The sequence below is a fragment of the Sipha flava genome, unplaced genomic scaffold (genome assembly GCF_003268045.1).
Source record: "Sipha flava isolate LNK unplaced genomic scaffold, YSA_version1 37_pilon_pilon, whole genome shotgun sequence".
NCBI classification, from domain to species: Eukaryota; Metazoa; Arthropoda; class Insecta; order Hemiptera; family Aphididae; genus Sipha; species Sipha flava.
Window position 1 is genome coordinate 2,828,812 of NW_020273087.1, and position 26,015 is coordinate 2,854,826.

At 26.9% G+C, this 26,015-nt stretch overlaps 1 protein-coding gene across 2 annotated transcripts in view; it reads right to left on the bottom strand.

Moving 5' to 3' along the window:
• Positions 1-41: 41 nt before the first annotated feature.
• Positions 42-26,015, bottom strand: part of LOC112688199 — a 46,214-nt gene continuing 20,240 nt past the window's right edge. The window contains exons 2-10 of one of the 2 annotated variants that reach the window (XR_003149051.1): positions 16,445-16,626; positions 8,250-8,354; positions 8,026-8,131; positions 7,789-7,922; positions 3,701-3,862; positions 3,453-3,584; positions 3,209-3,360; positions 1,597-1,835; positions 42-529 (exon numbers count right to left, since the gene is read on the bottom strand). Coding sequence is in view for 1 of the 2 variants with exons in the window: in XM_025561273.1 (XP_025417058.1) it covers positions 1,713-1,835; positions 3,209-3,360; positions 3,453-3,584; positions 3,701-3,862; positions 7,789-7,922; positions 8,026-8,131; positions 8,250-8,354; positions 16,445-16,626 (1,096 nt within the window). In the remaining variant the exon portion in view is untranslated. Of the gene's footprint in view, positions 530-984; positions 1,836-3,208; positions 3,361-3,452; positions 3,585-3,700; positions 3,863-7,788; positions 7,923-8,025; positions 8,132-8,249; positions 8,355-16,444; positions 16,627-26,015 lie in introns of those variants that run through there. The other variant, XM_025561273.1, reaches the window with a different exon arrangement.

Sequence of the window (26,015 nt, forward strand, 5' to 3'; positions counted from 1 at the left end):
TTTTAAAAATTAAATATTATACAAGTAAATTTAATCGTTGCCTTAGCTGTATTAGTTTGTTCACAATTTGTGTTTCGTAAATATGCCTTTAAGTGCTTTAATGTAGAAAAGAGACGTTCCGCAGTAGACATAGGAAGAGTGGAAAACATTTTAAGAAAAGTATAAATGAGAGAAAAAACAGTTTAACACACTTTTCCACAGTTTCCATTGCATTTAATTCATTTAAGTCATCACTTATTTCTTCCCTCTTCTTGGTCCATAATTGATACTCACTCAACAGATTTTCAAGTTTTTCATTAAGCAGATATATCTTATGGATTTCTGTCAATTTGTTTTTAACATCATTCTCCTTTTTTATAAATTTTGGCAGTGAGATTGGAGGATTCCAAAATGTTTGAGATGATTAGAAAATCTGGCTCCTAGTTTGCTTAGCACATGGTTAAAAAATGGATTGTAAACATTTATTTTATAATATATTTCGGCTGTCTCTGAAGGATTATTGGTTTATCCTTTTTATCTGTTCGTGATTCTGTAAGAAATTTAATATCTATAAGTTCTTTAGAATCTGTCACAATTTTTAAAAAATCCTTATAATTTCATATGTTTTCTAATGTTTTTTTACTATAACTACATATTTGTATGCTTCGATCAAATCAATATTTTGATTTTGAAGAACTTTGTTAAAATTTCCGGTGAAGCTGGAAAGTTTTCGCAAAATGAGCTGCGATACAACAAATTTTAAGTTTTCTATATTTTAAATATAAAATAAAAATAAAAACGTAATGTTTAAATTAACTAAGATAAAGAAATCGGATAAAAAAGGTGTGTAAAAGTAAATTCATTAACGAAAGCCAAATATATTTTAATGTTATTATCAAATGAGAAACAAATATAATCATAGTTTATATGGTAGTAGTGTATATAATTAATTATACATAATTAACATTAATTTGACAAATTACAACAATAGTTAATAGTATATTATTTTGTATTAACTCTAACTAAAACTACCAGTATTTTGACTAAAGTAAAACGAGTTTATGTTTGGATTCGAACAGTGATAGAGAGAAAAAATGTATATGGTTTTAATTGAACAAGTGCTATAAAAAATTTTATCAAAAAACAATATAAAAAATTGTTAAATATACTCGCGGAAGTTGGAAGACAACAAGTCTTCGGTATAAATCAACATTATTTTCGTGTACAATACGGGCAGGTCAAATAAACTTAATACTATTTGTATTAAACATTTCATATCGTATCTAGTGTACATCCAGTACATAAAATAGTTATATATCTAATGGCGATTTTACTTTTTTTATGACACTATAATAATAATATAAATATTTATACGTCACACGTGTAGCCGTAAACGGATTTACTGCGGCGGCTGCGAAAACGACAAAACTTTCAAATATAAATGTATGAAACATTAAATGGAATAACTATAAACTATAGACGTCTACGTATAGTAAACGCATGTAACAACGTAACAGTATTTTACTGCCGTCTGCTAATAAGTATATATTATAATAATATATAATAATACTATAAATAATAATGTCTTAGTAATAAAATAATAATAATAATAAATACCTAAAGGGGTTTTTTTACGTATTGTTTAAGGAATCATCCCATGGTTACAGGGTTTGGTGTATATAGGAATACTATGTTTCGACAATATTTAATAACTACCGTTACCAAATTTTAAATCATACGACTCTGAATAATTTGTTCGTCGTGTTTTGATTTCGTTTCGTGTGTTCAGTGCTCAAATCCGCCAAGACACGGTCGCACCACGATTTTGTCGGCGTCACAGGCATATTATCACAGTCCTGAAACAACGTGAGATGTATTATCAGAAATACCCACACACACGTATATAAATATCCATCAGATTGTTATGTAACCCAATCCATACAGTATTTGAATAATATATACACATTTATTAGAAAGAAAATTCCGTTTAGATACGTAAATAAGTACATATACTAATCATATACTAACCATTCGCGCGAAAATAATCACCGTATAAATAAATAAATATTATAAATAAATATTGTCCTTTAATTAACCAAAAACCATGTTATTTTAATATTAAATTCAAAAGTAAGCAAGTATAGCTATATAAAATTTGTAATGAGATTGATTAATGAGACATTTTCACGTCTCTCTATACGAAACGAACATCGGTGGGATGTCATTTGGTAAAATTTTAATGTTGTTACCTATATTCCAAATTCAATTTGATTCTAGATATGTTTATTTTTTGTTTTTTATTAGATTTTTTTGCTCATATTTTTCACATGTGTTTAAACTAATATAGTTTAAGCATTTTGTTTGATAATTGTTATAATTTGCAGGATGATACTATTATTATTATTATTATTAACCTTAATAACCATAAAAGGCATTATTAGACACGAGTACAATTTAATGTCACGTTTTTCGATGTTCAAACATGTTATAATCGTATATAATATAATCGCACTCTGTTCCTTTGCATTCAAATATTGCATACAATCGAATCAGATAATAGAAAATATTGCATTCGTATCAAGTAGTAGCTACTGGAATGAATAGAAGTCTCATAAGAGATATTTTTTTAAATTGCTTTTAAATATATTTGTACATGAAGCTTTGAAGTATACACGAATAAAAACATTTGATTTGTTATTTTAAAAGTTTAATAAAATTTACAATTTTATACGATTACGGGTTCATTCGAGTTAGTTTCTGATAATACAATTTCCATACTAATTGGGTTCGGAATTTTATTTTCGTTTCTTCGTAACTGTATCAAATACATTACTCATAAAACTATTATAATGGACTTAAAGTTTATTGGAATTTTTATTTATCATACATAAGTATAGACCATGACAACGAATGATTTATTTTCATCTGTTTCCACTTAAATCATCAAAGTCAACACAATAATATGTCATCGCGTATTTTTCGAGTATGTAAAATAAAACGGATCTCATCGAAACACGATATTTTATTTTTAACAGCAGTCATCAATATTATAATATATTTATAAACGCAACATATATATTATAACTCTAAAGTGTAACAAATAGGCCTCCGGATAAATGTAAAATATTATTCGTAATGAAAGTAATTCATGCACAGAGCATGAGAACTGTGTAGGTGCTACTTTAGAGATTTTTTTGTATTATTCTAAGTTTATGCGGTTTATACTTACGATTATGTATTTCTTAGGTGGTACGCTGTCTTGAATGAATGATTTTTGAGATGATTTTGTCATTAGAGATGATGTAATCGTATCATTTGAAGACAATAAATATATGGCTAAGTCAAAACCTTTAACTAAGTCCGTGTGCCTTTTGATGAAATCTAATATATAAAAACATAGTATATTGAATTTAAGTGAATATTAAAAAAGAAATGTAAAATAGGAAAAAAGTAAAAATAAAAAAATGTCCAACCTTCGCTAAAGTCGATATAATATTTTTTTGTTATAAAATTATCACGGTGTTCCATTTTTTTTACCAAGTATTGTGCATTGTCTTTGTTGTCCTCGTCGTAAAATACGATTATATTATGCACAGTTTTTTCCGCTATAAATGTTTTCAATTAAATAATATTATGTAAATAGAAATAAAATATTAATAAAGAAACGACATTTTTTTTGATTTTTATCTTAAGTAGCGATTGTCATCAAAAATAATCTCACATAATGTGTATTTATCATTATCTAATTTTGTCTTCAGCCTCTCAAATGTTAAGCACAACCACCGCCGTTTCCAAACGATCAATATTAACGCCAACATGACAAGAATGATAAACTTAAGGTCTCTGTGCACTTTTTTGTCATCCAATTGCTCATTGTTAAAAACTGGAAAAAATAACACCATAATATTATATGATTAACAATCGATATTATTATAATAAAAATGTAAGTGTTACATAATTGGTTAAAACGAACAATTTGTTATCATTTGATTGACAGCCGTAGTTTAAAAATAAACATTAATTATAAAGCATTTATATATAATTAATTAATTTAATTTTCGTAAGGATAATATCATCATGTATTAAAAAACCAATCTCATATACTATATAAACATATTTAAATTACTGTAACCCATTCAGAAACCAACATATATTAAATTAAAAGAAAATGTAATTTTTATATCAGAGATCCGTTTCCTTCATAGCAATCCGTTCTTGTCTGGAAATATCGATAAGATACTTCAAACATATTATCAATGTATAAAAAATTGTTTATCCATTCGATATCTGGATCAGTGATTTACAACAAATTTATTTTGGACAATACACTACCACAAATGACACGCAAACAGTTCATGATAATGACATGTTCCGCTAACTGTGTAAGACCGCAATGGGCCAACGTAACTAATAGTAAAATATATGCTTAGTTGCTCTTTGGCTTCCCCGACTGCTGTTGTCAAATGTAAATTGTGTCACAGCCATTCTATAAATCCGTGAAGTATTGATCAATAAGTGTACAATTGTATAATAATATTTTCTGCTGATAATATTTAAACTAAACTCCATATTGTCTGGTATATGAATATTTCTTATGTTGCGCAATACAGTGTTATTACTATTTATCGTCAAAGAGGGTACAATATACATTTGTATAAAAAACGTTATTGACAATTTCATCAAAAAACCTTACAAATAAATTGGCCAGTGAACACATGTTTAAAAATATATAATAACGACGACACAATCACACAGTGCACTCCGTTTTATATGCTTTTGTCATAATTTTACTAGAACTCAATTGTTAGAGCTCAGGAACACTGTATTATTAATTGCATCTGATGATGTTCAAATATAAGCTAGTCAATAACATTATTGAGAAGAGTTGTGTATCATAATTTATTACTACATTTATTTCATGGTGGATTTATTTTTACTTTATTTCTTGTTTCTAATAATTAATAATAAACTTCAACAAATCAAACTTCGCTTAATTCAAACAGCCATAGACGGACAAATTGAATTTAGCTTATATTATATAGTAATTTGACTATATAAATGTAATAATTAATTATTAAGACATCGAAGTCCTTGCTAAAGGTTAAAAAGGAAAAAAATAATAAACATTTAAAAATGTCTAATGAATTTTAAAATGAGTCGAGTGTAAATGTGTACAACATTAAATATAATATACCTATATGCATTATATAATATTCTACATATGATTGTTATTACTGTTTATCGAAGATAACAAATTTCGTATTTTGTTTTCAGAATTTTACTAATGAAATTAATCGGCACACAGGCCTTTGATTTAATTTAATTAAAATAATCTAAACAATGTATTTTTATCTGAAAAACTAAACGTATTCAATGATTTAATGGGAAATATTATGTACCTAGTTCAAATAAATGGATTTATTTTACATTTTCCTTTTTAGCAAAATCATGAAATGGTTTATTCGATTAACAATTAAAAATTTTACAACGAAAATGAATTAAAAATAATTATTCAGTGCTATAAAATACTTTTATATATTTTATGATAAAATGATAAAAATATTAATATATTTTATGATGATGACAAAGGAAATACTGCTAATATTTTATTAGTATTAAAATGTACATACGCATTAAATTATTTATAGAAAAAATGTTGACGTCACCAAAGTGATAGTGTATAAAAGCAAATTTATTTTGAAGTATGTATAAAATGATGTATGTTATATATACCTAGATTGATCTGATTTATGTTTTTGAATGATAAATTTGTTGACATAAATAGTAATTGAATAATTTTCCGTATTAACATAATTTAAAGCCACCAAACACGTTATGACAAGTTGTCTAAAACAATTTCTGCCTCAACAAAGTTTATTTAAAATATGAATTAACTATCCATCAACTTAATATCAAACCAAAGTTTGGTAACATAATACGTAAATAGACTATACGTAGAACAAGCGTCAATTTGCTCGATTTAGTATTGCGATACACAATGTCGATGTAATGATACATATATTACGTATAGAAACTTTTTAGTTTTAGAAGAATAAGATTTCCATTTATTAAACTTTATAGTTTAAAATAATTTAATTGATCGAATATGTAAGTATAAAACAATATATTCTTCTTTACAAGTAAAAATATAATTATTTAATAGGAATAGATTTTATTTAAGATTTAAGATTAGATAGAAAAGTCCCTATGAAAACAAATTCTATATTTACTAGTATATTATTTTTAATTTAAAAAATAAATAGTCAAAATTAATGAGATATTTTGAACACGGATAAATTACCAATAGTTAAACTAATTTTATGTTAAAATACATGATTTATAGTACAACATTTAATCAGAAAATTTTTTAAAATATTTTCGTGAAATTAACATGTAGTAAAATTAAATTATATATCAATACCTACTCGTATCTTTTTGAATTTCATAGAAACATTGTAAGAAAAATAATTTTTTTTTACTTAACTAAGAAACAATTTTTATTTGTAAGGTATATGTACACGTTATATTTAGTTTATACCACTTTTGATTGTTGAACGATAGTTAAATTTTTATCACCAAACCTGGGAGAATTAGAAACATAATAAATACATTTTAAAAGTAATAACCATTTCATATTAAGCTCAGTAACTGATTTTCTATGAGATGTAATCCTTTGTTTACACCACTTTTAATTATTGAACAATAATTAAGTTTTTACCACGAGACTACACTGTACAAAAAATAAACATGAATCATTTTAAACTAAACGTTCAAACGAGATGGATTTAAACTTTTGTATACAAAATTCAACAGCAGATTTACTTATTTGCCAACATGTATACATCAAACCAACATCTTAACCAGGGCCGTTTTAAGGGGGGGGGGTCAAAGGGGACAATTTCCACTGGGCACCGTAGTTTTGTAAAAGTAAGGAGCGCCCTAACCTGCACTTAATATGCTACCTATGCCCAGTAACCCCGAAGAAAAATGTTGTCCCGGGGCGCTGAAATATTTGACACGGCTCTGATTTTAACTCTCAAAACATGAGAAAAAATCGTTACGATGCGGTATACCATAAAATAGTCGATTCCATTATGAATCTTAAGTTTTTCTTTTTTTAAACTTACATTTATATTTCATGACAAAATGACATAATTTGTTGTTGAAGGAAAAAACTCTGTGAGGAATTGCCGAAATGAGATTTTTGTATCTTTGGTTACAGAGACAATTTACTTTGATATAAAAAAATCTACCATGCATTATTATTCTTTTAAGTTCAACTGCTTTTAAACGTTTTAAAAATAACTGTTATGTATATTAAAATTTAATCAAAATCTACATTGGAGATATTAGCATGCATATGTAGATACAGTGTCTTATAAATAAGATTTTATTTGAAATTTTTTTTCATCAATGATGAATTGTGTAAATTTAAAATTCAAATGAATATATTATATCAAAAATATTGGTTATTTAAAAAATCATTATATTTTCTGTGATTACAATAATTTTATAATTAACGCACATGGGTAGTAATATAATTTATTGAGAAAAATATGAATTTTAGAATACTTTCAGTTTTATTACTAGTTATAATATGTCATTCCAGAATAACCATTTGTAGTCCTTAAAATATAATTATAAATTTCGAAAAACAATTTCTATAACGAAATCTCTTGTTGGTATAAAGTTTTGTCTAAGTCATCTCATAGGTAAGTTCGGATTTTATTTTTTTAGTGATCAGAATAAAAAATTTAAGTATATTATTGCAGACAAGTTAAAAAGTGTCTTAAAAAAATACAAACGTACCGGGTTTTGTAATGTTAGTAAACTGTTGCACAATCTGGTCATCAGTATTGCTGATGGAGCACATGTATTGTCCGTAATCAGTCTCTTGAATTTTGTTTATGAACAAGAATGCTCCCAAAACTTGGTCGTTTTCCCTGTATAAGAGAAAAAGGGATAAAATTATGATATATATACTTGATTTTTGTGAACGGTTCGTTTCGCTGCTTTTAACTTATAATTTATAAATATTTTGTGTACCTCGAAACTTCTACTATTTTATATTTTTCATTTGATTCGATGGTTTGATTTCCACCGATCTTCGTCCACTTAATCGTGTTGATAGCATCCGGAAGACCAACTTTGCCTACATACACATCAAACGAATAATTTTCAGCATTAATTTTTGAAATTATTTTATCTATAATAATAACAATATGATTCTATCATACTGCACCATTGAGCAATCGTTATCACATACATACCAACAAAACCTTCGCAGTACAGTCTAACTGAATCTTCTGGTTGTGCGTAGTGTTTGTTGGGTATTTTATAAGTGGGTAATGGTTCTCCCCAATAAGATGTAACATCTGTAGAAAATTAAAAAAGTATATTTACTAAATACCTATAATTTGTTTTTAATTAGTTTATATTGGTTTTTTTTTATAACTATGTAGAATGAGGTTTTCTCTATTAAAGCGTAACATTTATCAAATATAATAATATAAGTAGGTATGTAATATTTATTAAATATATGTTTTCTTTATATTCGATGTAGATATTTTTATTATTTTAGTTATTGAGTTGGTACAATAAAATTATTCTTCAACAGCAAAGAGTATTTAAAAATTATAGAGGCACACGAGTTTTTTTGTATATCTAGATGCTGTATACATTTTAAATTATTTTTTATCGGTTTATTAATTTTAGGTAAGATGTACTCCTTCCTTAACTTCAATAAAAATTTGATGACCAACCACCACCCTTAGAAATAAACCATACTCCCCAATTAAGTTCTTCATCATGCCATTGTAAATTATAGTAAAAGTATCTCAATTTTTATGAAAAGTAACGATACAAACTAACTTCTTCAATAGATACATATAGTCATAGCTAATAATAAAAAAATAATTATAAAATTCGATTATAAAAGAAATAGAAACGTTATCAATATTATTGAAATTCATGGTATATTTAAATTAATTATTTCAATATAAGTAATATACCAAATGAATTGTAAAAAAAAAAAAAATTATTATGAGTGAATTATGAATAACATTATATTGAAAAGAAAAATCATTCTATTGGTACATAAATAATATTAATGGTATGTGAGTTCCTCCACTTCAATAAATAAACTCTTATTTCCTTTAGTATATTTTTAAAACCTGATTTTTAACTTAATATGAAATAAATTAGTTTTCTGTACATTTGTGTTAATTTTATGCATTAGTTACTGAAATGTAATGCATTTTAAATAAAACAAATAAAATATAAATTTTGAAGAACAAAAAATAATAATTTATTCCATTAATCACAATTGTTGTGCAAGAAAAATAATATAAAAATATAAAAAATAATTGTTTTTAACTTTAGTAGAATATATTCATATTATACCCAGGCAACATATAATTATTTTGACACATATTTTTTATTTTTTGCATGATACAAATTTAATGATTTTTGATTATTTTATTTCTCATCTATAAGGTTATAGATAATATACTTTTTAGTATAGAATATTTTAAGTTATACGTTATATGACTTGTGTTTTAGAATAAGCACTTTCAAGAATCATTATGAATTTAATTAAAATCTTTTATATTTCGAACAATGAAAAACAAGAACATTGGGGCAGTTGTTCCAATCCTAAGAATTTGTAATTTCTCAAACAAAATACTATACTGCCATCGGGTTCGTGAGCACAGTTTTATCAAATTACCTGTTTGAATAGAATTTCTTGGTAATCAAATGGTTTCTTAAATATAGTTATTTTAGAAAACTTTCTTCTGTTTACCTCAATATTGGCAAACAGATACTTTGTTCCATGTATCTACGGGGCTCACATTTCAAGAAAATCACGAATAATAATAGTAGTAAGTATATCTTGTTTATGATTAATATAACTATTGGAAAAGTTATTAATAAGATATGCTTCTTATAAATTTTATTTATCATGGAAAATTATGGACATAATTTGAATTTAATTTTATTATAATGGACATTTAATTATGAAAAAAAATGTCCTACGTTACTCTGATAATATTAAAATCTGTATATACTTGATATTTAACACTTAGTTTATCACAGTTGATATTTTCGTGTTCAATGTATTTTTTGTACAATTTTTTCCTTTAGGTATTGAACGATTAATAATATTCGCAGTAATATTGGTTTGAGATAAATCAAACTTACAAACATACAGTTAATAAAAGTAATATAATAATAATAACTATTATCTAAAAATTATTATTATATAGTATATAATAATATATAGTTAAAAAAATTAATATAATATCCTAATGTGTCGAACATGGATTTGAATGTAAACAAAATGTGGACAAAAAAAAAAACTGGGCGGTGTTGAACATTATTCAACAAAAATTAGTGTTTAAATGTTATTATGATTATTATAGATTTATAAGCAATGATGAGCCAGCACATATTAACAGTGAATGTAACCATTATTTGACTGCATTTAAATTTTAAATCACCGTTATAACATATAGGACAATAGACTGATTCTTCACACTAAATATATGATTCTAAACCACACGATACTACACTAAATCTTTGATTATATTATAATATTTTACAACTATATTTAAAACAGGATTGTATTTTATTTCTACGAAATCAATTTTCCTTATTAAATTGTATTACTATTACGCGTACGAGTATATTATTTTGAATCCAACAGTCTAAGACTGATTCAATATTAAAATCTCAAATACTTGTTAATTTTTTCTTATGATAAATACTCAATAAATTGAAAAGTATATATGCATATATATGTTGTGTTTTATATAGTTCTAATTTTTTTTCAAACCATTTTTTTCATTCGGTCATGCGTCTTATTTTGCATATTCGAAAATTTGATCACGGAAGAAATCACTAGGCATGTTCAGACTTTGGTGGCAGAGGTGACACAACAAATTTTTAAATTATGAGACTTATATATTTTTTTTAGACATGAATAATAAAAATACATTTACAACTCAAATAAAAATACGTACATTTTACCACTGTACTGTGCTGTACTGAAACTATCGGTAAGTAATGAGTACAAATCGTATTACTTTTTTTTTATCCTGACACAGTTTTGTTGGAGGCAAATTCCGCCGGGGGGGGGTCAGTGCCCACCCGGCCCATCCCGTAAACACGCCTATGTTGACTACTCTTCAAACGTTCGAATTGAACGACATGCCACGACAATTTTAATTTCAAATACATAACTGATGATTGGATGTAAAATTAATCACGATAGTAATCTTAATAGTTTAATAAATTTATTAATTTGATTTAAATAATAAATATAAAATATTTAGACTATAAAGATTGATGAAATACCTACATTAAAGGTAAAATAGTTATTGGATTTAATTGAATATTTGAATTTATTTTTTGCAGTTTTGAAAATGATTATAATAACTTTATGTTTAAACAATAAGTATTTTTTTTTTTTTTTATTGGTTATTTAAGATTTGATATATTGTATTCTAATATAAAAATTAAATTATTTATCACTATAAATTTAAAATAAAGTATTTATAAATTTTATTTACTATGAACTATTTATTATTATTTTCTATAAGTTGATTATTTATTATATTTGTTTAGTTCAAATAATATGAACGAAAATTTTTAATTATAAATATATAGGTTAATGTTAAAATAGTAAAATTATCATGACATTAATTATTGGCATGAATCATTAAAATAAATTATACAAAAACGTTTTTGGTTTGTATAAATTTTAAAGAACTCAAAATAATTTTGTATTTTTTTACTTGAGAAATTTCGAATAAAACATATTATTATATATTATATTATTATATTTTTATTTTCAGTTTGCTTAATTTATATTTAACAACTTCAATCAAATATACTCAAATCTTTCCGAAGAAAAATAAAATATTAAAAGGGTTTTTCTGAATAAGATTTATTATTATGTTGTGCACTATGAATAGTTCATTATTAGCATTAAATTATTACTTATTTATTATTAGTTTATCAAATTTTTTAGAACTGCTTGTTACTAAAAATCTATTAGTTAATATTATGTATTTATATCTTACATTCATCTTGTCAAAATCTTAGAAAATATTTGAATTTTCGATATTATTGTTAATTTTGAAAATTATTTGATGTCATACTTATTATATTTATAAAATAAAAATAGTTGATTTGATTTTTTTCAAATTTATTATAAAGTCTAGTACCTATTTAGCTTACAAGTTTACTGTTATAGTAATTTAAATTTTATTGAATCTGATAAAAAAAAAATAAAAATAAATAAAACTGTATTAAATTTTAAAACGTTTGGGTTCAACATGGTGCAACAATTTCTATTCAAAAACAAATCTTAAATGTAAAGAGAAAACAGTTCATCGTACTCAACAATTTAAATTAGCTATACTGTATCATAACTGTTTAAGTTCCTTTAATACTTAATATTTCTATTGAACTTCTTTCATGGTAAATAAAATATTAGTTTAACTATCAACTTCTTAAAATGTTTAATAAATTTGTAGATTTACTTTTATAATACCACTTAATATAAAATACAGTTGACTATCGATAGTTCAAAGTTGATGGGACTTATGAAAAGTTTCGAATTACTGAGATTACGAATTGCTGAATAGTTCAAAATATAGAGAGGACAAAAAAATTCGAATTACTGAGAGCTATAACATTTATGTTTATTTTTTATTATAATTTTTAAATGATTTACATAGTTAATAATACAATTATGTATATGTTATTAATATTAAGATAATATTAAATTATAATTAATTATTATTAATTATATTTAATTAATAATAATTAAATATATAATTAATATAATTATTATTAATTAATAATTAATATATATATTAATAATAATTTTTTGAAAAAATCTGTTATTGGTTTCCGTTTCATTGAACTGAAGTGTTATTTGTTCAATACTATTTTGTTAAGTAAACAAAGCTCCGAAAACCTCGACACCTACTTATGACTTGAACGAAACGTAACGTAAGTTTTCCAATTATTTATTTCTTTCAAAGTTACAAGATGTAGGTAGATTGTTTCGTCTTCAATGTGCTTCAATCGATGCTTAATATATGGTCCAAAATTTCGGAGTCAGATAGGACTCCCCATACAGCAACAATTTCATTTATATTGAGGTAATCAGAGAAATTTATATTTTCTTAACCGGTAAAAAAATTCCATTGTTTCGGTTCCATATTTATCTGGTCATTATCTGTTTCTTGAATTTCTCTAGTGAATCGCGATTATTTAGGAGAATCGTAGATGGAATCACATTTTCCCATATTTTGTCAATTAATATCATAGCTATCTATACATTAATGTTAGGTATCTGTTTATTTTCAATACATTGCAAAAGATTCTTTACAATTTCTTGATAGTAAGTTTTTTAATTTTTTATTATACCTTGTTTGAGTGGTTACAATTCGATAAGATATTTGGAGGAAAAAATTTAAATTCTATATTATAGGTAGATAAATATAGGGGGTTATTGTGAACTGCAAAAACAGTAGAATTTTGCGTTTTTGTTTTTTCATATACACATTGAGTGAAACCAAGCAACCATTAACATTGTGGTAATCCACCATTTTTGTTTGAACAGTAAGTTACAGAAAAATAACGTATGCCCTTAAAACACCTGGGTTTTGCAATTTTTCCTATAAGGAGTAGAGTTAACTTTCCGAAGCCGGTTATATTTACTGCAAGTATAATTTTGAGATTACAATAAATTTAGTTGAATCGCTGAGCCTTGAATGAGATTTTCACGTGTTGGTGGCTATTTTTCTGTGAAATTTTACTTCGCATTACCGAGTATATTTAAATGCATTGTGTTTCTTTGAATTACTCCGAAATTTTTATGGAAACGAGCAAATATTTCAAATTACCGAAAGTTTCGAATTATTGAAGGTTTGAATTATCGAGAGTTAATTGTACATCACTTTAAATATTTATCAATTTTATAATTTTCTATTGAAAGGTAATATTTTGTTCGGACAAAATGATGTATACAGACGACGTATTAATTTACAATTTATTTGATTTATATTTTAAATAAATATAACTTTTATTTTCCCATTATTATACAAATCTTTCCTCTACTTGCTACATTAATTAACGTGGCGAGTTGTTCACGTCCACTATGTTGACATTTAATTTGATCTATTTGAGTGTTAAACACAGGTATAATCATTTATAAATCTCATTATATTATATTTTTAATTTGTATTTACAACTATATTATATTAAAAATAATTTTTAAACTAAGAAATTTGAGAATCTAAGAGTTTTATATTTTAAGACGATTGCGAATAATAGTTAAAGGTCATAGAAAATAAATTAAATTCAAATAAATTCAGAATAAGATATTGGATGAATATTCTCAGAAAAATGTCGGTTGTATTAAAAATAGTGTACCATAATACAATTACGTATATAGTAGTAAAGTTACATAATTTCTCTACTCTTTTCTCTTCTTTCTCTCTTCCTCTCTTTCATCATTCGAACTATATGTCATTATATTTATTTTTTAATATATAAAGAAGTTGTTTGATGCACTGAATAAATTGGTAAGCATTATTTTTTATACATTTTGACAAATTCAATAATTTTATTTATATAAATCTTACAAGCCTCAATGGGTGTTCAGTTTCATAATAATGTAAATTATATATGCATTATATTGAAGTAAAAACAAGAGGAGAGAACCCTAGGCTTGGTGGCTCCCCAATGACCACAAACCATCTATTAGTTTCTATCAAATACAATAATAGAAGTTATTCGATTATCTATTTTATAGTTTTTATTTATTGTCTTATGAGAAAAATTTCTAAGTTATACGTATGCTGTTTGTATTTAAGGTTTGACCGATTTTGTGAATACCGCGAATACCATTGTCAATCAATACGCAACTAACTTCAATAAAAGAAAATACTGAAATTTCACTTGGAAAAATTTTATATGAATTATAACTGCCGTAAATATATTCATACAGAATCTTGATTGTTACGAAGGGTAAAAGCAGAAAACATGATTGAATTTGTCGAATAAATTTAACATGAAAGAAATCGCAAAAGATTTTTTCCTTTCAATTTTTATATCATGGTTTATAAATTCCAGTCCATATATGAAGTAAAATATTTAGCTTTTTAACAATTTATACTTTAATATATAAATTGTAATGAATATTTTACTTAGAATTTAGCGGAAATAGCAAAATTATGTACGCATCGTTTTGATGTGTATGCAAGAGGTCTTTAGAATATAAAATATTTATCGGTATGAACATAATCTGTCAGTAAACGCACTATGTTATTACAAAATATTATGCATCAAATGATTTTGGTACAGCTGTATCTTAATTTCGCTTCACTCTATAGATTATACACGTGTACACCACCCGATAAACTCATCATAAAATATAAATTAACATAAAATAACGTTATTGCTAAAATAAACATTGACCAACACTAATCGTGTTACCGAGAATTTACTTATAATAACGTATTATTAATCAATCTCGAACGGATTATTCAGAAACGTATTCCCTCTCCTCCACCACAACCTCGATGGATAGATGTGTTATTTTGCTGACACATTGCACGACCTACGTCATTCTTCCGTCTACGCTGCCATTCTATATTACTATGTGTAAATATAAATATATTTTACACAGCTGTTGTCATATAATAAATATGTGATACCGGTCGAATCATAAAATACTTGTTCAAAAATAATGTAGTCTTGTAGCTTAACATACACGTATAGTTATATTATTTTTGGTATAGTATGTAGATTATAAACGCAATATTTTGTGATACATGTAAAAAATGTTAAACAGTTTTTACAAACTTTTTTTTACAAAATTGTACCAACTCAAATCAATAAATTAAATTAGGAATTCTTTTTAAACAAAAAGGGCTTTGTTCAACACGCAATTAAAGAAAATCAATATTCTTATAATTATTTTAAAATATTTAAATCAATTTCCTACTTTTACTGAAACTGCGATTTAAAATTTAGTTTAGGCGTAAGAAACATTTTGCATCATGTTTTGTACATATAAATTGTACGTATAAATATCAACAAAAACCCATTTTCATACAGTATAATTATTATTTATAGTAAAAGATATGAATATCACATTGAAAATTAAGGATAAATTTGATGGAAATACATGCAATAGGAATAAACGATCAATTAAATTGAAATTTATACATTTTCCAAGCATTATTATATTTAATTGATGTACTTATTTATTTGATACACACAATATAGTTATAGTCAAACAATACTATAGCATTAAATATTCAATTTATACGTTTCTTATTGATTTTGAGTATTTTCGAACGTCATCATCATTAATTATTGTAATAAAATATCTCACTTATTTTCTAACACATGTATTTACACGAAATATAATGCAGATACTTACCAATAGTGACGAGTTGTATTGAATGATTTACAATGTTTGTATGGTTAGCCAGTTGACATGTGTACACGCCATGGTCAGACGATGTTAAGCTTCGCGTGTATATCGTTTGATTAGCGCTCTCGGGATTCAATATGAAACTGGAAACATCACTTGGCCACGGATAGGAACGATTATCTTTGAACCTGTAAGGAAAAATAAATTATCATAATTTCTTAGACATAGTTCTTTATAGTTCGTTGAAATGCCTACAGTGTCCATGTTTTGCGAGGTTGACAAATTAGCTGTCTTGCTATTGTTATTTATATTTTTATTTTTATTTTACCTCTATTTTAATTAAATTTTTCGATTTCTTTCGTTATGTTCGCAATCTACTCTTGTTAAGACACTTTTTTTCTTTTCAAAGAATGCTATTTACAACCGCACATTTTACTAACGAAAATCCTAAGAAACAACAACGAAGTTCAAACGATACTTAGTTGGTGTTTATAATAGCATAAAATATAAAAAGAAACCTCAAGAGATTTTGCAAATTGTTAATTTCAACAAATTTCTGTGAAAAACATATAACTTTACACTTTTCGACGAAACCTTTGATGGATTGAGAATAAGTTATGAATTTTTTTTTCCTTGATTGCTCGGCAGACATAGTAGAGTTTGCAATTACTTGAACGGCAAACGATTCGATGTTTTTACACGAAAAATACGTAGTTCGAAAAGTAACGCATAATTAATTATAATAATAATTATTATAATGACAATAATAATATAGTTCGGCGTAAAAATATCAATCAACTACCAGTGGTGCTCGATTTGCAAATGATTAATATGCCGAATTCCCTCATTAAAATTTGTAATTTTCCCCGAATATGATCGGTGCGCACATCTCAAAGTCGTTTTCCTAGAAGTTACGCTCATTTAAATATTTCGCTTTTTGCTGTCAACGTTTTAAAATATATTCAAATTAGTGTTTTAGTAAATGGTGTGCATTAATAATTACTACGAATTCGGGTAAATGCGAACGACGATCGTATTTAGTTTGTATCATACCTATATATATATATTTCTAAATAGGACATAAAATATATTTTAAATGATGATAATCTATAAAAATACGGTTGTAATTAATGCACGGTGTATAATTAATGCGCCAACCGTATATTTTAGACGGTGCACACAAGTGAATCTATTTTATATATAAAAAAAACAAGTCATCGTAAATCATATATACGGGGGGTTTGGCTGTAATTTACTTGCTGGAAAACCTTTATCCGGCTGGGTCTGTACGCGCGATGCAGCAAAATTATCAAATGCGTACTGCGAGCGTAAAATATTAAGTTTCAGACGAGGAAATCAACTAATATTCGAAGCGGTGGCTTGGACAAAAAGAATACAATTTCCTTATTCTACCTGAAATACCGTAACCTAAAATGTCACATAATATTATTCTATTACTACGTCACCACAAATCAACGCATTTCAATAATAAAATATAAAATACAGTATAACATTATGTAGTACTTAGTTTTTATCGTTTTTATTTATGTTGTACCGTCGCCGTACACGATTACCAGTGAACTTCAACACTCGAACATGCGTCGACGATTGATGTTCACCAAAAACCAAACGATCTTCGTTACGTATTCGATAATATTTATTTAAAATCCATATTCGTTCGGAACAATCACGACACATGGTAATCGTTGTATGGTGTATTTCTAAACTCTAAAGCATGCTGATTGACTGCAACTGCAACCGCATCGCATAGCATTTGATCACCATAACGTGTAGCTGACAGTTAATGTGTAAACCAGACACGAGCCGATCACCGAAACTTCATGCAGATTAAACAGGATTTAGTAACATGAGAATTGAGATTGAATTCCGTCAATTATAATCTAAGAATAACGGTTAATCTAGAATTATCGTAGTGATCCATTAGCTCTTTTAGTCAATTAATATTTTCTAAGGTCATACTATTTTATTTATTTATTTATTTTTTTTTGCTCTTGTACGGAATATTTTTTCAGTATAAAATTCAAATTACATAGATATCTTTTTTCCGCCTAACGAGAGCCGTTTTACATGTTTCCCATTTTTCCGGAAGACCCGGTGCAATCGTCGCACGATAATGTCAATGGTAATTATACGTATACGTAATACGTACATCATCTGTACACCGAGTAGTAGTGACTAACGATCCACTGGGACGAAAGGAATGTAACCAAAATTGCAAAACCGGTCGTTACGTATAAATATATATATATATATATATGTGTAATATGTACTTGCACGTAATAATAATATTATACGTGTTGTAAAAGCGGCGGCGGCGGCGATTGAGACGTAGTATTATTGTAGTCCTACGTCGCCGCTCGTCTATAGAGCGATCAGTTCCGCCGCGGTACGACCGCACCGAACCAGTTCGCCCCGACAGATTCGCAGAAACCACCGCCGTCGACGCCGAACGCACGGCGTACACACACTCCTCTGCGTATGCATACCTACGTGCGCAATACAAAACTAATGTTGAAGCAGCGCGTTCGCGTATTAGGTCATCGGAATTGATGGATCGCGTGAACGATGAAGCGGCGGAGAGCCGTGTCCGTACACGATCGTGTAGGGTTACGACGAAGAGGGAGAAAAAAAACAGGACGCGAGACACTGTTGGACGTACACGCTCGTAGGACGACCGATTACAAATAATCCCGTCCGTGCGTGTTGCACGAGCTTCGGTTCCGAAGGATGATCGCGAAAACCGACGACGTGCTGTGCTCCATCGGAACTTTTGTACGTCCGCCGGATCCGATTTCCAGGGATATACCGCCATCGTCAGTGGCGTGTTTTCAACTTTTTTTGAGCGGGGGGGAGGGGGGTCCTCAGTTTATACATGATTAATATAAACTATATATTATATTGTAATAGTTACGTCCTTATGCAGTTTTCGGAGGAAGTTGAACTAAATATATAATGTAATAATAGTATAGTCTTATGTAATATTATATATATATATATTGTATTTAGCACTATATATTATAAAGTATTGTTATAAAATAAATTCCAGTCGGCTTGATTTTTTGGCCAATTCCTCTATCACTTCGTCAACAGTAATTTCAACTTCCTTGTGAATGTTTAACATAGCCAATTCTGCAAATATGTAAGAATTTTAGTTTATTTTTTTATTTTTTGGAGATGTTCTGGGGGGGTCCAGTACCCCTGCCACCCCCGTAAATACACCACTGGCCATTTTTAGCGGTGCGAACACGTTTTTTCCAAATGCGCGCGCGCGTATATGCATATTACGCATTGTGTACGTGTGACGTACGTAATTTTATAGTATTATTTCACAGCGTTCGTGTAAACTAATATGTATCATTAATCCAACGGAAGTATGCAAACATACGATATCAACCCGTACGGAAACTCGTGTACACGCATATTAATGTACTTAAAGGTAATGTACGCGTATAATACACTAAAGCACACATGCAGGGAATCATAACGTAACGAGCGTGTAAACAAACACGGTATTGTCGAGCGGTAAACACGTTTAGCTATGTAAAACATCACAAAATACAATGCACCACTCGAGTCGCGTCTGCTCGTATTATTATTATTATTTTTTTTTTTTTAAAACATTTCAAGTTTTTACGTCTACACGATGAATCAAAACCCTAAAGTTGTAGCTGCGCACAAATTTAATCAATATACTAAATCATCAATACATTTTTTTATACCAGCTTAATGTCTCTTGAAACATTTTAATTATAATAGTGTGTTTTCAACCCATTAAATATGCTTTTTGAATATCCATATCTGATGTTTGCAAATATTTGGTCAGTGGAGTTGTTATTTTAAATTTTCACATAAACAAAAATGCAATCAATAACTTTGAGTACTTTAACAGTGAGTCTTTCAAATTTGTGGCTTTAGATGTAATACCTGGAGTAAAATGAACAGAATTCTCAATAGAATGTAGTGATATTAAGATTTCAACATATAAAACATTCGGTGTTTCAAATATTCTACGAAGAGAAAAGTCTTTGAATTATCTACCTATAGTTATACCTTTAGTTACATCCAGTTAAATAGATACACCTATATTTTTTAGTCTTTTTTTTTACTATCATGATTCATACGTTTATGAGATTCCTTTGATTAGATAAAAATAAAAATCTTTATTTTTTCATTGTAGTATATGAATTTAATAGTTTTCATTCTCATTAATGCATAAAATTGTACATGCATTTATGTTGGCATTTCCGACATAAAAGTATTATTTTTATTACTAAAAGCCAAACATGCAGTACGAAAAAACGCTTCCCAATTATATAAAAGCTAAAAACGTTGTGTTTTATCTTTTTTAAAAAAAACCATGCATAACATGAAGGATATACTGTAATTTAATAATGATCGATTAAACAATGTTAATGAAACGTTTCATTATCTCCGTACTAATATTTTAGTTGAAAGATAGGTATTTGATAACTGTAACTAATTAATTAATGTGAATATTAATTAAATTAAAGCCGACACTAATTAACACACAGATTTCAGAATGGTTTAAAATCTGCTTGTAGTCAAACATGAACGATATTACTGACACTGAATTTTAAGTTGATACATAAATACGAGTATTTACTATAATGAAATACTAAATCTTTACGATTACGTAATCGAAAGTAAATGCAAAATTAATGATTGTCAAAATCGTATCTTAAAAAATGATATCAGTGTAATTGAAATTTTAAAATAAATACAATTTGTAATGTAATTCACAATTTAAAAGAATTAAAAACATCAAATCAGATTATAATGTTTTAAATGTCTAAAAAAAGTAATTATTAAAAACAACCGTAACAAAATTAATTGAAAAAATACTATTAATATTAAAAATGTATACATATACAAGAAAGTAATTAAAAATTAACGTTTTAACAAGCATAAGTCAAATAAGACATTTAAATGAAAATCCAATATATATATATCTACTAATTATACATATATAAATATTTTCAACGACTGAATACAACCTTTTTATTAAGTGTATGTGACATAATACATAAAAAAATATACACGATAGTACGAATTTTTTAATAGAAAAGTTTAAAATAAGGAATCTGTAAAAAAACAGTGTACTTCACACAGGAAGGAAATTGAAAAATGTTGATTTAGTCAGAATCTAAATGAATAAAACTTATTCATGTGCAAGCGTTCGTATTTTTGTTCTAACGATGAGAGGAAAAACTTTTTCTACATAATCCTTACCGTCTCTATTTCTTACAATGCGTATATTAATATATATATAATTATACATAATTGCATACAAACGTAAAATGTTTACAAAATAATAAAAAACATATCAAATAAACTTGAATAAAATTATCTGAAATTCAGTAGAGAAACTTGTTACTTTATCCACCTGAATTACATCAGTAGCTTTGAAAATGCAATTTTAGAGTATACACATCATGTGCTAGGTGTTAATGCAACGAACAATACAAGTACTATGGGTACCGCGCAACGGATATCCAAAAGCAATGTATCTTGTGTTTGTGTAGTTAATTACGGTGAGAAAACGAAAATTAACATGACGTGTGCCCGCGTGGTCTTACCATAACGGCCGCGAGAACACAAAGATTGTTCAACAATTGATACTCTTAGAGTTTTACGTTGTTATTCTATTCAACAGATACCATCGCGCTCAGGCTCTTCAATCAATGCCAGTCATTTGCTATTACGAACATACAGGTTATATCTATGTATACATATACATTTTTTACATTGATTATAATATAATGGCCAGGAAATGTGTAAGGTGTTTGTGTATGTTTTTTTTTAGATCGGTTTCGCAGTATTGCAGTCACCTTTGACGTTAGTCACTCAGGTGCGGCGATGTAGGAGATGAAAAAAAAAAAAAAATCGAAAAATGATTAACTACGTTCACAGATTATTCGCATGACACAACAATGTCGTACCATACATTAATATTATTCACGGTACAACGGCCGTGGTGCTAGGACAAAGCAAACTGAGCTAAGAAGAGTTCAATGTAATACTGTTATGCGCTACATTAAATGCTCAACTATTAAATGAGAGATCAAATTAAACTTTTATCGAATACTTTCAAACCACTTAATGGTATTTGAAGAGAAACTAACAGTTCATCGGGAAGTTTTCAATGACCTTAGGTTATTTTTGCAATCGTTTATAGACTATTGCAATGGTTCCCAAAACGCGAAGCGCACTTATTGGGGGAGGCGCAAGGCAAATATTTACATTGTATATTACACTATTATATATTTTATTTTTAGTTCGGCAGTAATTCGCTTTTATGAAAAAAATTTTAAAAAAAATGTTGTTTTATTTATTCGTGGAAGGTGCGATTACATTTTTTTTTTATTTTGGAGGTGCGTGAACAACAAAAGTTTGGGAACCACTGGAATATTGAATCATGCCGTGCGCTCAATACCGGAACGTCTGATATCCAGTGCAACTTTTTGAACTTGACTGAATATAAACGAAGTGTGGTAACAATACGCATTGGTACATAATACATGGTTCAAGCAACTAAAGGGAACTACGGTGTAATTTGTGGTAATCTAAACTTATTTACAATTTATTATCTAAATATATGTTTAATATTTTTTTAAAAAAATTATTTAAAGGTACATCATAAATTAAGCTTTTGTTTTTAAAAAGCATCGAAATAAATAGTTAAACTACAATTTATACATTTGTTACTTTTTTATTCGATGTTTTACACTTTATCATTCATCTTCAACAAACTTTTTGGTATAGCTAAATCAACGGGAGAACTGGATGCAACTTACCCAATCAAAAAGATTGAGCGATTTGATGTCTTTTGTAATAATGTATGTTCGGAAACACATGATGCATGTTAGTCACCATTAGAACTAATAAAAACAAATTAAAAAGACTAATTTCAATAATAAATGTGTTTATGAACACATATTAATATTTACATTACTTTGTACATTACAATATTTCATAATTTTAAGAATAATATTTATATACAAATATAATATAACGTATCATTGTATTATAGCTAATTAATAAAAACGTAATGACGGAAACACACAATAACAATAATAATTGGAGACATAAAAAGGTAAGAAAAACGCTCTACATTCCACTTCTTGGCCAGTCTTCATAAACAGTGTTGTGTTGTATGTCTCCATCAAGTATTTGCCAAAAACGTAAGAAAAATATCAAATAATATTTATTTCCTTAAAATTCTACCTTTATTCATACGAATCAACTACGTCAAGACAAGATAAGAAAATATGTTACACAGAAATACAAAATAATATTTCTTCCTGCCACAGAAAAAGTAATCAGTGTTTAGCTCGTTTTAAATATTTGTGTCTCCCATTGATTAATAAAGCTAGATTCACTTAATACACTTTTAAATAATTAAATAGAATTTTCGGACAATTTTTTCAATTTTAATCGAATGTTCATTCCATAACTAATTTGAAAAAAGACTCAAAAAAATTCGACGTGATTAATCGAAAACGAACAACAATTTTAGAAATTCAATATCTACAGAGAATATATAGACAGTTGTATTATTTACTTTATTTATATTACAAGGTAACGATTACTTATTTTTTATGTCAAATAATTGTATACTTTTAATTGTAAAGTTTTTTTTTCATTTTTTATAACTTAAAATGTTTCAACACACTGGGTGTTATTACAAGTATTTTGACACTTTTAAATTTTATAAGTAACATATTTATAATATAAGTAATAATGATAATAATGATACTAAATAATTAATGTTTAGGTAAGATAATTGAGATTGTTATTGAGAATACAATTTGACGTTTTTGAGTAGAGTTAATGAGGGATTGCAATTTTAAATTTTGTTAACAGACATTGTAATAAAACGTATTGAATACAATAGTAATAGAATTAATTCAAAAGTTAAAAATAATAATTATATTAAACTCTGCAAAATATTTTTCTAGTGATGACATTTCATCTCGATAGTGTTTCTATCGAGGTTTTTAACTTGTTTAATTATTTATAAGTTTATATTGGAATTGAAAACAGTTTTTATTATTTTTTTGTAAACGAAATAAGCTCTGGGAAATAAAATAGTGACGGGATTTTCTATTTCCGAAGTTCCTAATCCCATTTCTAATTTGTAAGAAATCGAAAATAGCTCAAAAGATTATCACGGCACGCCAGTTCGACCGAATTGAACCTGAGAATTTCGTTATCCGACAATTGCTCCTTCAACGAGGTGTTCTGATGGCGTTGTCTTAAACATTATTTACAAACTTTTTATTAATTTGTAATATTTCTGATGTTACTTTTACACTTGAACATTAGATAAACAATATGCAAAAAAAAAAAAAAAGAGTTGAAAATTATAATATATTATAAAATCAAAATGTATAAGCTTTATAATGTATAAACATTATATCAATTTAATTCGCTAAAAATAAAATATCAATAACATTATTTCCTAAGGAAATATTATTTTTTAAGACCTCAAATAAATACGTACTATTTAATATAATATGTATATACACTTAATTTAATAAAATAATGGAAGGACAGACCTGAAAAATGATTTTAGTTTTTTGTCTATAGATAAAAAAAAAAAAAAATCTCAAATACTTAAATTAAAGTAGAGATAGTTATAGAATAAACATATTTGTAAAACAATATTCAATCTTCAGTTTTATTACTTAAACATTATTTAAATAGTTCTAAATTAGTTTACTGTGTTTTCGTTATTAAAAGTGTATTGCTAAAGTTTGTATCATTTTTTCTACGAATTATCATCATACATACAATCCTTAGAGTTGAAAGGTTAAGTAATCTGGCAGGTATAATATACCTATAGTATACTATTTCAAAGAATTTGATCCAATTTTAATATATAACAATTACAGTTTTTCTCTATCATTTAACTTATAAAAAAATATTCTACTGAAAAATATCTTATATATATATATATTATAAATGTTTGAATTTTTTTATTAAAATATTTCAAAAAGTAATTTAAAAATAATTTTCTAGGATGTACGTATAATGCGGATATTTGCAGATTAAATTATATCTAACTTAACTGCTATTGAAAATAATAACTAATAAAAACCAACAAATCAAGTTCGTTGTAAATTAGATCCAACATCCTAATAAAATAAATTTTTCTTCTTGTCCTTCGCCTTTCTCCCAATTATTTGAGATTGGCCATCCTTGTCCTAAACCTTCACTCGTATTGATTTTCTACATCACTTACGTACATACCAACAGCCCCCATATCATTCTCAATTATATCCAACCATCTCTTTTTTGGTTTTCCTCTTCTTCTTTTCCCTTCAACGTTCATTTTCATAACCACTCTTACTGCTTTTGTTTCCTCTTGCCTCATCACATGCCCAAACCATCTAAATTTATTTTCTCTCATCTTGTTTACTATCGTTGAAACATTAATACTACCTCTCACATATTCGTTTCTTATTTTATCTTCTTTTGTCATTCCATTCTAAGCATTTTTATTTCCGCAACATTCCTACTCTGTTCTATTCTC